Here is a 13556-nt window from a genome sequence, read left to right on the forward strand (position 1 = left end):
CAGTGAATAATTTAAGAGGCATTTTAAAGCATTAATGAAATTAATTGCAAATTATGAAGCAACAGCCACTTTATTATCAAAATTTGTAATTCCCAACGTAAGTCAATCTTTGGACCGTGCAGAGGATGACAGCATACCACTTCCTTAAATGACGCCTTTGAAAAATGACTATAAATGCCGCTGAATGAACCGAAATAATCTCCAAAGGAAGTTACTTTGTACCAAAATAATTGAATCTTAACTGACAATCAGTTTCTAAATAGCACTCTACAGGCATTTTTCAGTTCCCATTGAGCTACATAATAAAATAAAATACACAAAGTATGAAAGAAAAAACCCTGTATTTTTGTATAATATATTCAAACTTTATTTGCAATGGAATTCACAATTTCGGGGGCCTAACTTCATTTGCAGCCCACAACAGATAACTAGTGTTTTATCAGGGGATCTCAAGAGCTTTACAAAGGAGGAGCGTTACTGCCCCTTCTAACAGGCGGGAAATTGATATGCAGTACAAATTTCAACTTCACACACTACAAGAGGTGGGCAAAATCCCCTTGTCTTCTACACAATGATCTTACTAAGCAGAGATACAAATTTGGCCCTCAATAACTCCTTAGCTTCTAAACCTGCGTGATATTCTTCACCAAACGCCAGGATGCTCCTCTGAAATGTTTTCTTAGAAGCTGTATGAGAAGATCGAGGGGGCTGTATGTGACCTTACAAGTACATTTTAAGAAATCAATTATTAAACACGTAAGTCAAAAAGAACATTGGAAGGAATCAACACGTGTTATTTTTCAATTAAACATTATTTTGTGCTTACGATAAAGGTCCTCTGTGGGTTACTAGGGCTCCAAACTTTCACTCAAGATCCTTCATCTGATTTAGAACGTCCTTGCAATGAAGACAACCTGCACTTACCCTCCCTGTGGGACTGTTCTGCACTGCCTGCAGTTTATCAGTTTATCCTTCAAGCAGTTAAATTACAAAGCATTGCTTTGGTATTTCACACACTGCTATTCCAGTCTCTCTTCTGTTACACACCAGGCAAACTACAAACAAGAGCCCAATCACAAATAAGTCCCATGCTCTGAGACACCAGCATACCACGAAGAGCATAAACCACTGACATGAAACTACAGTTAAGAGATTCATATTACAGAAGTATTTTGTTTTCCTTCCTAGCTGTATTTACACACAGTTACTTCTTCAATACAAGACTTTGTAATCAGCTAATGACAGCTCCAATAGGCAAAGGAACTGAATTTGGCTGCCTCTTGAGAGAGAGAAAATTACCCTGGAAAAGCAGCAGCAAACATACCTACTGAAAACTGTGTTCACTTTAGACAAAATTTTGGCAGACGCATGGCTGCTATCACCTCACACACATCTGGGGGCCTGGAAAGGTGAGCTCCCAAAACTAAACCTAGACTCCTCCACATAAGCAATTCAATTTCAAATAAGAAAATGGTTAACTGAAAATTGCACATGGTTTGCAGGGGATGATAACTGGAATCCAGCAGTTTCACCTTACAAAGCAGTGACTGAGGCGTGAACTGAGAGCAGGACAAGTTAAATGATGAAGCACTTCAGGATGGAGCATGAGGTCGCTGAGACTGCTGCAAAAGAAACACATCAGTGTACAAAACCATGGGAGGAAAGAAAGCACTGGAGCAATGGAAGAGTTGACCTAACACTTTGCTTGGAAGACAGCAGCAGGGACTGCATCCCCCTGGGAGATGGATAAGGAGCCTCTCACTCCTCAGTCCTAAACTCCACACCGGGATAAACCTGCAAGTTCAACCGTCAGCCAAAAGAACAAACATTTTAAACGCTGCTGCCTGAAGCAATCACAGTTACATTCAGAGAGCTCGGTACAGGTGCTCTGATTTCAAAGATCGTGGGCGATTCTAGGTCCTACCACCTTCAGAGGATTTTCTTGGTGGATGCCTGGTACTTCTGAGAATTAGGCCACTTGTAACACACGGGCCTAAGTGCTGTTTTAAGGAAATAATTCTAGGTGTTCTAGCTGGATAACCTTAATCAAAAGGTCCCTTTAAAATGGAGTTTTCCATCTGAGAAGGACAGATTTAAAGCATTTTCCCTTGACTTCAAAAGCTTTTTCAGTCTTTTCCTTAGTGGCAGTGTATTGCAAAGGACAGCAAAGACGCTCAGCTGGATGGCTTCCACTTCGCATAATCTTTTTTCTGCAGCTTTCAACAACACTTTCCTTTTTAGGAACTTGGTCCATGCTTGCTACTGCCCAAATAAACCCAAAGCAACATAAACAATCTCCAAAATTAAACCTAGCTAAGAAACACCATTTCTGATGTCACTCTGTTGGCAAGGGAGGCTGTTCTAATTTTCATCTTTTTTTTTCCCCCCTCCAAGATGGATTACATTTGGTCTGCATAACACACTGGAAAATGTATTAGTTGGGTTACCCCGCAAGATACCCTATGAATAAAAAACAATCTGCCTGGAATTAATCAATAAAGGACCCAGTGAATTGCTAACCCTTCCCCAAAAGTGCCTGGAGTAAAAATATGCCAAAATGATTGCTTGTCTGCCATGTAGGTGCTATTACTGACAGCATTCCATACAGGGAAATTGTTTTCTTTGCTCTCTTGCTGATAGTTACAAAGTTTCAACTGTGGGTGAGCTTATTATATATGAGATGCATTCCTAGAGAGATTTACTTTTGCTTTAGCGTATTTCCTATTCAACGTCCTGCAGTATGGACAGGTAAATAAATATATCTGTACTGCACTTAATACTGGTTTGTCCAGCCCCTACCATAACGTAATATTGCTCCTTAACACCACTAAGTACCACCAGGATCTCCAACAAAAGTTGCAAAAGCCTCCAGGAAATCAGCCACGAAACTGATCTTTAGGAGGCATCAACAAAATAAACATACATTAGTTATTCACATTCTTTATGTGTAACCCTGAGAAAGGCTTTATTTCTCAAGACCAAATATATGCCCCCCTTGAATAATAAATACAGTGCTACGCTTGTTCAAGTTAATATCAACAATTTGCAAAGCTAAGCCTGCAACTGAGCATCACAAATAGAATGCTGTGCTGTTGGAGGTTATATTTAATTTCCAAGTGTCCTTTATGCCAGCAAACAGTTTCCCACAGGGTAACGGCATTTGTTTGTGTGGACATAAGGAACTTTTTAGTTTTCCCAATGAGCTTCCAGTTGGCTCTAACAACAGAACAGCTTCATTTTCTGCCTTCTTTCTCCATCCTTCTGCCCCATTATTTTCTGCGAGACGCAGAACAGTGTTAGTGGATTTGTGGTTTTACTTCACTACGCTCAAAACCAAATTATTTATGAGTCTTTAGAAGGATGTAATTTAAGTGTCCAGCGGTCACTCACAATCCCCTGTTAATGCCTGCCTCCATCAGAACCATTTCTGATAGTTACACGCCTGCCCACGAAACTGCGCTGGGTGACGCCATCATCTCCCATACACAACAACGGAAAAAGGCTTTCACAAAAAAAGGCTGTGGATGTTTACAGCATACCAAGGAAAAATCTCGTGAAAAATCCCAGCAAACAGTAAACTCTTCTTTAAAAAAAAAAAAAAAAAAAGCCTTAAAAATGACAGCACTGCAAAGAATACTCAAGCAACTATTTTGTTTTGTATTGGAAGAGGGAGTACTTTGCACAAACATCCAGATTCTGGCCAAAACTTTAAAATAACCTAACAGCTTTGGCATGCTGTGGTTAAGACGTTACCGTAAGTCTGACTTGGAAGACTAAAATGTTTCTTTTTTAAGATAAAAAACTAAGGAGGAAAAAAAAAATATTTCAACAGTATTTGAATTTAACATTATTCTGGGACTTTTTATTTGAAGTTTTTGAAATAAGTATCTATCTAAGCCTATGTGTTTTTCTGCAGGTCCTGGCTTTGATTTACAGAAAACTAGCAACATCCTGACAGCCTGTATCTTCTCTCTCCACCAAATATTTTCCATCAGTTGTTACAGCATGAAAAAAAAAAAACATTAGGAAAATATCATATGGACCACATAAGATTCATCTCCTTCCAGGAATGAGATGCTCAGAGGGGGAAAAAAAAGAAAAAAGAAGAAAAACAAATGCTTGCTTAAGTTGAAAACAGAATGATCCGGAGAAGGTCAGCATTTCTCAGCTGCTTCACCAGGAACAGGGGGACAAGGGCTGGAACTTGTGCTCAGCCAGTTTCAAACAAGGGGTCTTTTTACCTCACTCAAAATAATCCAAGTCCGCACTGTCATTATTTAATCTAGCATACACTCCACATAAGAAATGAGCACATCTAACTGGTTGGAACTTGGTCTGGAATATCTGACTTCTTTTTCCCTTGAGTTCTACACAAAGTTTACCCCAATTACTTGAGGACAACATATAATTTATGGGGATATAAGTGTGTAGGTACCATATGCTGGGCTTAGTTTTACCGTCCTCTTGCAGGCACAATGGAGGAAAATGAACGGACCATTAACAAACCCAGCCTGAACGGACATGCTCCTCAAAGCGGCTCGGTCTTCTCTCTGTGCCCCACTCCCTCAGAGGCAAGCACACTGCATTAAGGGAACAGCCAAACAGCTCCTTTTCCAGGGGAACACAGGGCGCGCTCAGGTCTGCTTTGTTAGGAAACACAGGAGAGGCAGGTGCTGCCTGCGGGTCCTGCATGCTCCGAGCTCAGCTCTGTGCGGAGGATGAGGCACGATGCTTCCCGTGTTTTCTCTCTCATTTCCTCATTTGTCAGGGAAAAAGGGCAATCGGCCAATAAGTGAGCCTTCCTGCTCCACTCAGGATAAGGGACAAAAAAAAAAAAAAAGTCAGGCTAGATGTGCGAAGTGATTTCACACTGACCACAGACCTGAGCCATAACACAATTTGCTTTCTACTTTAGATCTGTGAAAAAGACTCCCAGTCCTTAAAAGATGCCACCATACTGATGCCAACTGTCACTTGTTTTCACCTGTTTTAAGTATTTGAATTACTCAGGAGATTTAGCATAGACTACTCACAGCAGCAGTGTTACCAAACCCCATAGTCTATCGCACTAACAATGAACATGGAGCAGTTCTTGTCTTACCACCTGACACTACTCTTGTCAGTATTTCTGTATCAATACTGACTGTGCTATACCCACTGTGGCACCAAAAAATGAACACATTGGCCACAGACAATGCAAAACAACCCAGGAAAAGAAAATACCAGGTGCTAAACAAATGAGATGAAGTACAGATTAAGCACGTTTGTTAAATATTTTTTATTTTGTTTATGAATGTTTTACATGTTGTATGTGAGTTGTAGAAGGCACATGCCACATTTGCATGCTCTGAAAGAAAAGGATATGGAGTTTATATTAGAATGTCCACTTGGCAGCTGAAAAATAAATGAAAATGATCCTTTCCATAGCTGAATTTTTAAACAGTGGCGTTTTAGCACAAACCCATTTATTCCCCAGAATCCAGAGACGATGCAAAGGCCAGGAGCTTCCTACTCTCTAGCTAATTTGAACAAAAGAAATTTTATTACCGGGTAGAAAAACCTTAGCAGATTGAAATACTGCTGCAGTTATTTCATTTGCTTTGCAGATTATGGTTGAGTTACCTTTGGAAATGAGAAGAAATGCAGTGATATTGCCACTTATTTACCCAAACGTACTGGGGACCCATTCAGGCCATGGATATTCCCATTCAACTCCAAAAGCCAATGGATACATGACAATCACCAACACGAAGTGGAGATGACTGGGAGGGCAAATAAACACTCACGAAAGAGGCCCCAATTCAGTACTATATGTGCTAAAAAAGGCATTCAGGCATGACTATGATGAGTAACAATTTGGATGGTAACACAAAAGACCACTGAAATTCCACAGAAGTGTCAAAATCTAAAACATCCCTTAGGATTGTGCTACAGTTTGGAGGCATTAACATTGTGGAGGAGCACTGGGATATCATAAGGGAGCACCATGTGATTTGAGGAATGGAGTAATAGAAATGGGATGAAATTCAACATTACTAAATGCATAAGCATGCACTTGGGGACTAATAGGAGTCATAAACTACAGCAACAGAAATGCGATGAAACTTCGCATTAATAATTGAAAGATCACACAATTCAAAGCTATTTTTGCTATGACCTGGAAGATTTTGAGTTGACAAGTGAGAAAAGGGCACCCTATTATGTATATTAGGTGATTAAGGATGCCAGCCGGATGCACCATACAAAAGAGAAGTATGCCATATCATACACTGCCAGTCAAGATAGGAAATAATTATTTTTATGATACATCACTACAATCCCATCTGGACACGAGTGTAGAGTTCTGGTGACCCACATTTTGAAAAGTTAAGTGAAAACGTGAACAAGTGCAGAGAAAAGACACAAGGGTAAAGAAAAGAGAATGGAGAGTGGAGATTAGAAGTGGGCTGATTTAACTTTGCAAAGTCAAGGCTAACAGGATATGACCTCCTTCTGGAAATGCACCAGAATGCTGGAGATACACACAAAGCAGGAAAACTCCTGCCTGATCTTCAGTGCAATATAGTCTAAGAATACACCAGCATAAACTTCCCATAAACTACTGAGGACTGGAAATTAGAGAGGTTGCTAAGCATAAGGGAGCAGTGAGGATTTGGAAGAGCTGGAGACAGGGAAAACACCTCACTAACATAACCTGGAACTTAGAGTGTGATACCTGGCAATGGGGCACTCAAAGATCCAGAAGATCCTTTTCATCCCATGCTCCTGCACTGCAGTGCCTGCTCCCCTGCAGAAATGGCAACTGGAAGTCATGTACTGCTGACGTTGTAACCTAGCACCGGCCTGAGTTCATGCATTTGCAGCTCTGCATCAGCAACGTACATGCCCTGAAGGGTTACACCTCTTTAAATGTCCCATAACACACAGCAAGCTTTTCATTTGAGCAAAAGAAACCTCAGCTGACCTCTTAATTTTCTGAAGAGACGTCCCATATATCAAGACTGAATTCAATTACGTTTGGAATTACCAATAGAAAAGTTAATTTCTTTGTGGAAGAAAACAAAAAAAACCCCTTTCATTTTCACAGAGCAATTTGCACACACTGTGCTCTCACTCTTTTGAGATAGAAATGGAATTGAAACATTTTGACTCCTACAGCACACTGAAGTATATTAAATCCTATTAGCAACAAGAGGTGAGGTTTTCCTCTTCTTCGAAAACTGCAGGTCAGCAGAAAATGACAAGAAGTTCACATCCGCACGCTGGTGTCTGTGTGCCACTGTACAGACTCAGTGCAAACCTCTTAGCTTTCATAATCCCCGAATAAATGTGATCTATGCTTGTGGTATATGACCGAAAAAGGGCAAGAGAACTCATGGTTTGATTCATGCCAGCAGGCACTGTCATACTGCAAAAAGCCTCTTCAACTACTGCAAATGCCAAAGTCAACTAATCCAGTTCACGATAATGTCTGGATGAGCTCCACTGTCTCCCAGAATTTTTCAAAGGTAAATATTCCCATATGTAATACTGAGTTAGAGCAGGTAAATGTTCTTCTCTGCAGTTCAAAGCAATATGCCAAGACTTGTTTCCCAAAAAACAGCCTCAAAACAGAACTTAATACAAAGACTGAACATTATCCACTAATACCACTACTTTGAAGTGAGGACCTATGCACCTAAATTGAAATTAGACATTTTCATATGTAGGTGCCTGCAACTCAGTACTTACATATAAAAGCACTGGTTGGTGTTTTCTAGAGGTACAAATGCTTTGGGTTTACCTTCTTAAAATCAGGCCATTTTTATGTTGGTTTATCAGCTTGAAAACTTTTGGCCCCAGCTGCTGTAATCTCACATTACCAACAATTCCACTGCTGGCTCTGCCAACGAAACTGCGAAGGGGTTCACAAGGGAAAACAGGGAGGCTCTGAGTGAGTAACAACAGCTGATTCCTCGATATCAAAAGTTTCTCAATATGAGACTGAATAGGTTACCCCACTGAAATTCAGCCTAGTTCTGTACTGGCAAAGGATCCTGAGCCAGGTTTTCAACTGTCTTGCAGGTAGCGCAGTACACGCCACCTTCAAATGAGATAGATACACACCTGCTGGTGGCCAAGCCTTGATATAGCCAGTGCAATGGACAACAGCATACTGTGCTTCACCTTCTTTTACTGGGCCAAGACCATTCCTAAATGAAACAGAAAAGCAAAAATATCATGGTGGTTGATATACATAACAACTTTATGTTTTTAAACTATGACTACTAATGATTCACTGATATTTGTAAGTTATGTTAGAAACAACTGTCAACCCAGAGTTGTGTACAATGTCAGCTCCATTACAATGCTATCCAAGCAGCACCTTTTTCCGTAATATTTGTCTGAGAAAGATACTGAAGCTTATTTCAGAGATGGAGCTGATTAAGACAAAGTTGACTGTCTTGCACAAGGTTTGCAAAAAGATCCATTGCTATTTTACATTGTGTGCTAATGCAGATGTTTGTCCAGGTAGTACTCCTTGAGTGAGCATTAGCCTAGTAGAAAATGAGAGTGCTTATGGCAACTAATTGCTGTGATAAATTAAGTCATAGTACCTGTATCTTTTTCTCATGGTGGTTATTCTGTTCAGAGGTAAATGATCCAGAGGAGCATTTCCACACCTAAAAGTAAATTCATATTTGAAATGGCTCAAAAATTAATATAAATACCCAAGATGAAAAGGCATTTTAAGATCTTTATTCATATATATAAGTAGACAACAATGGATATTTGTTTCTGACAGAAAGTCCCAGATTCTTGTTTTCTTAGAACTTGCTGCTTCCACAGGCTGACCTTTTTGGATGTGCTACAAATATTTTCTTTATTTTACAAGGAAAAACAGAAGAGACTACAAAAAGATTCCCTCCCGCCCCCCCCCAAACCTAAAGACTATTTGAAATAGATATTCCAAGAGTGGCTGAAGAACAGATACACTTCAAAATACTATAAAACAAGGGTGAAAACCAGAGAAGAATATAAGCCAAGCATAAATAAGGCTCCCAAATACCCGTACAAAACAACCTCAGTGTTCCAGTAGCTCCCCTGGACAAAGCATTTTGACTGCCATACACCAGCTACAACATTATTAATCTAATGTTTGCAAGGGCTATTTATACTGTGAAGTAACTTTTCTTAACACTTGTTCATGTATATTCTGTGATATTTCTAACTATGCCTAACTGTACAATTTTAACAATCCATTTGAAGCTAAGTAAACAGTTTGAAGGGTAAAACCAGTTCATTTTCAATGGAAAAAAGAACAATAACAATGGAAGAAGTAATCACAAGGAAAGTTCACATTATTTGAGGCTCATTCTTCCCACAAGGTTTTTTTTTTTTAATTATTATTTCCTTTTTTTTTTTTTTTTAATACCAGTCACTGCCAAGGAGAAGGAATGAACAATTAAAATAAGATTTAGAATTACAAAAACAATGGGGCTACTGGCAAGTATAAAATTACTCTCATGCACTGGAGCTTACAGAATCAGGGTGCTAGGAAATAACTGCAATCTGAAATGTTGTTTTAAAAGCTGGGGACATTAGGCTTGGTTTTCTTTGCACAAAAAAAAGGCTTCCTCATGTGACCACTATGCGCAGCTTGGAGGAAGAGAAAGCAATGTTCCAGATGTCTCTGCCAGGCTGTATTTCTCTGCCCCCAGTTAAGGGGAGAAAAGGAGCCACAGCTTTGAAGTCTAATTTTGCAGGTATGAAGTATATAAACTCCTTACAAAGGCACCCAGGAGCCATACATTCAGCTTCCTCACGTGACTGGAAGAATTCCACCACATAACCGAAGTACAGGGATCTGTTTTAACGTGTCAAATAATTTGGTTTATGTGTTTCATTCCATAACAAATTTTGCATCATCTGTTTTCAACACATATATTGGATATAGACTGCAGATGTAATTATGTACTTTCCCCCCATAACCACATAGAGAGAAATTTATTGCAATAGCAACAGGCATTTTATCCCATTAGCACTACAACAACAAAAGTGCCCGCAAGCCCTAGTCAGAAGCACTGGGCAGGCAGATCTCTTTAAAGAAGCCCAAGCAATACAGGAGAAGTTGGAATATTGCAAAATAAAACCCCTCTAACAATTACTCATTTATCTAGCATCAACCAGCTGCATTTGGTTAATTCATACCAGGCTTAGGTTAATTCCTACATAGCTGGCAAGTTTGCAACTGAATTCCTGTTTGTCTTCAAGATTCTTTTAATATTATTGGTTTGCTGAAAAAATACACAGAGTTGGGCTTTCATTACACTTGCAAAAGCTTTGTTCCCAAAGTATTGATTCAAATAATTTGACTAGAAGAGACAATGGCTTACATTCCAGGGGTGAGGTTGTCACAAAGTTCTCTGAGGAAAGCATCCTACACTGATAAAAATAAGTGCAACACACAAATCAGTTGATGTTTTGTCATTAATTGTAAAGGAAGACAGGTTTCAGTTTTACTCCAGTTCTAAAAGCGAGCATTCTGGAAATGCTTAATGGAAGCATGTCATTACAGCTTCGTTTTTTAAGCAAGGTCAAATTAGTGCAACAAAACGTCTGAAGTCTAATCTGAGATGGGACTGGAACCATCACAGGAATACAAGGTAAATGTGTACCTCATCCTGCAAATAAAAGAGCGCCTTGATCCCATGCACATTCTCATTGAGGACTGCTGACCCTCTTTCTTTACTGTTCCAGTCTTCAAGTCGAGGATTCGTCCTAGAAAAGCCAGGGAGAGCAACTGATGTTTAGTACATAAATTTAATTCCATTTACTACAAAGGAAGATGACAGTAAGTTCATAACCTAAATGCCCTTAGTCCATTTAGGGGAAAAAAGCCTAAGAAAAAAATCTTGATCCTGGTCTCACATCAGTTATGTGCTGGCTTAACTAATGATTTCAGCAAAGCTGACTCTGAGTCACAACAGTGATGGCTCTTTTCTCGGTTGGCCCAAGACCAACGTCCAAGGCAGGGTCAAATGTCTGGAGGCAGAGAAGACAAGGAAAGCAAGCATAGCTGTTTGACTTGATCTGCTTGCTCCACTCTTTACCAGAACTGCGGATAAAGCAACATGCATCATTTCCCCGACAGCTGCTCTTCTTTCCCTGTTCTCTGGTGTCTATCCAGAACACTCACCATAACACCACCTCACACGTTCAGGGCAGCAGTGACGGTGAGGAATACACACGACTAAGCTTTTCTCCTTGGTGATGAGATATAGGATATGTCACAGCAGGACTTGTGGTGGGCCCTTTCAGAGCTGATCAAAAACTGACATGTCAGCATATTTTTAAAGTTCATTTTCAGCCGGATCAGTGAGATGATCTGACTCACTACATGGCAACAAGGGTCTATGCAAGGTCCATAGCTGGATCCTGCTGATCAGCATAAGCTGACAGCAAACCTCAGAACCTCACCCCACAGATACAGCGTTGAAAAGGGATGACAGCAACCAAGTCATTAGGAGAGGACAGGATGGAGGGAGTGCTGAGCCGATGCTCCTACAGTATGTTGGGGCAGGTCTTTATTAAAAAACAAAGGTAGCAATGCAGTAACAGATTAATCTTTCCATTCTCCTGATATAAAACAGAAGGTGGTGATTACTACAGATAGGTTCAGATCAGTAATGGCAGGGTACAGGATACCACCTTAGAATCCTACTATTTATCACCAAAGAACTAACGGAATGGACTTTTGCATCTACAGCTCAATTGCTAACAGATGACTATGAAACCTTGCACACTAGTAACACAGACCAGAAATGAATCACTGGCCCAGATCCACAATGCTTCAGGCCTGGATGCAGCCACAAAAGTGACAGTGGGCAAGAGAAATGCAGTGGAACAGCTGCTAGGCAATTAAATGACAGCCACCAGTGCTGATGACACACGGCCATGAGCAAACCTACATGTTTAACAAAGGTATCTTTCAAAAACTGAAATTACAGAATATAACTAGCCACGTTTACAGCAATATAAGATACAATATACTCTGTACTCAGTTGAAGCAATCATGCAGGATACATTCAAAGTCTCCCTCATCGGATTTACTTAAAAGTCTCTGTCCAAAAATTAAGTTCTGAAATAATGCTACTGCCAAACATTAATTTCAGAATTACTTTAACTGAAAATATTTACCTCCATCCATGAATGGAAATCAAATCACTACAAAACAGTTTAAAGCTGGGTATTTTAGATAAAGGACTAGGCATACTAAAGATAACTACTTCTGGAGGAAAGCCACCCTTGTCAACAGAAGGTCAGACCGCATCGTTGGGTGTATTGCCAAGGTATATCTCAGATGGTTAAGAAGGTAGCAAGCCTGTGAGCAATTCCTGAAGATGCTTCGATTCAGAGTGCTGGGCTATATATTAATACAGAGGTATGATTCAGGTGTGAGCTGGCAAAAATCATACTGCCGTATTTCCCAGCTCAGTTGCGCTGACCCTATGATGTAGGATGGATCTGAGGTCCAAACGCACTTCCCTTCCCTGCATCAGAAAGTCCGTTTTGCTGTCTCATTTCCTATATTCAAAGCCACAGTCTATTTTCCCATCCCCTCAACTAATCACACAATTCAGAGAAATAAAATATCATTTGGCATGAGGCAAACTGACTCACAAACAAAGGCAATACATGACAAAGCAAATAAAGACAAAATATACGTGCAGGACCCAGTGGCTGCCCATATGAGCACAAAAGCCAGATCAAACAATTAAAGGCATTTTTCTCTTTGGATGCAATAAATTTGTCATGCACATAAACAAAAGAAGGGATTCTGTTCACTTTTTTTTCCCCATTCCCATTCCAATATAAATTCTTGAAGTGACAGTAATAACCAAGAAGCAGTGACAGTAAACGTAACTCAAACAGCTAATAGAAACGTCTCAGTTTTTGTCATCCAAGAGCATCTATAAAAATATGTATACTTAAAAATTACGTGGCTGCTAAGCCTAACATTGCTGACACACATTCCTTTGGCATGTCTGGAACCCCCCACAACAAAAGTCATAGTTTTTAAATTTAGCTTTTTGTTTGGCATTGTCTTAGAAGTATGTACCAGATAACAAATCACAGTCTAAATTTTGCCCTGACTTACAAAATCACTGCAGGGGGTATGTGGGATATGAGTCAGAGAAATGCTTGGTACATAGATATTATGAAGTCGAGTGGTTTCGTTTTTGACTCCAAGTGAATTTTTTTAAGTGAAAAGGAGACACAGTTGAAAAGCTAGGATCACCTTCGACCCATTGCATGTGGGGTCATTGTTGGAGAGGGGTCTGGAGCACAAGGCTCATGAGGAGCAGCTGAGGCAACTGGGGTTGTTCAGCCTGGAAAAAAGGAGGCTGAGGGAGACCTTATCGCTCTCTACAACTGCCTGACAGGAGGGTGTAGTAAGGTTGGTGTCCATCTCTTCTCCCAAGTAACAAGTGATAGGACAAGAGGAAATGGCCTCAAGTTGCGCCAGGGCAGGTTTAGGTTGGACATCAGGAAAAATTTCTTCACAGAAAGGG

General features: G+C 40.1%; 1 protein-coding gene across 1 annotated transcript in view; it reads right to left on the bottom strand.

The window, feature by feature from the left end:
- Positions 1-13556, bottom strand: part of ARNT2 (aryl hydrocarbon receptor nuclear translocator 2) — a 77831-nt gene that overhangs the window by 32276 nt on the left and 31999 nt on the right. Inside the window, exons 5-7 of the mRNA XM_009644054.2 lie at positions 10659-10761; positions 8598-8663; positions 8107-8192 (exon numbers count right to left, since the gene is read on the bottom strand). Coding sequence (XP_009642349.1) covers positions 8107-8192; positions 8598-8663; positions 10659-10761 — 255 coding nt within the window. The remainder of the gene's footprint in view (positions 1-8106; positions 8193-8597; positions 8664-10658; positions 10762-13556) is intronic.

Source organism: Egretta garzetta, unplaced genomic scaffold, assembly GCF_000687185.1.
Source record: "Egretta garzetta isolate BGI_Z169 unplaced genomic scaffold, ASM68718v1 scaffold287, whole genome shotgun sequence".
Classification (NCBI taxonomy): domain Eukaryota; kingdom Metazoa; phylum Chordata; class Aves; order Pelecaniformes; family Ardeidae; genus Egretta; species Egretta garzetta.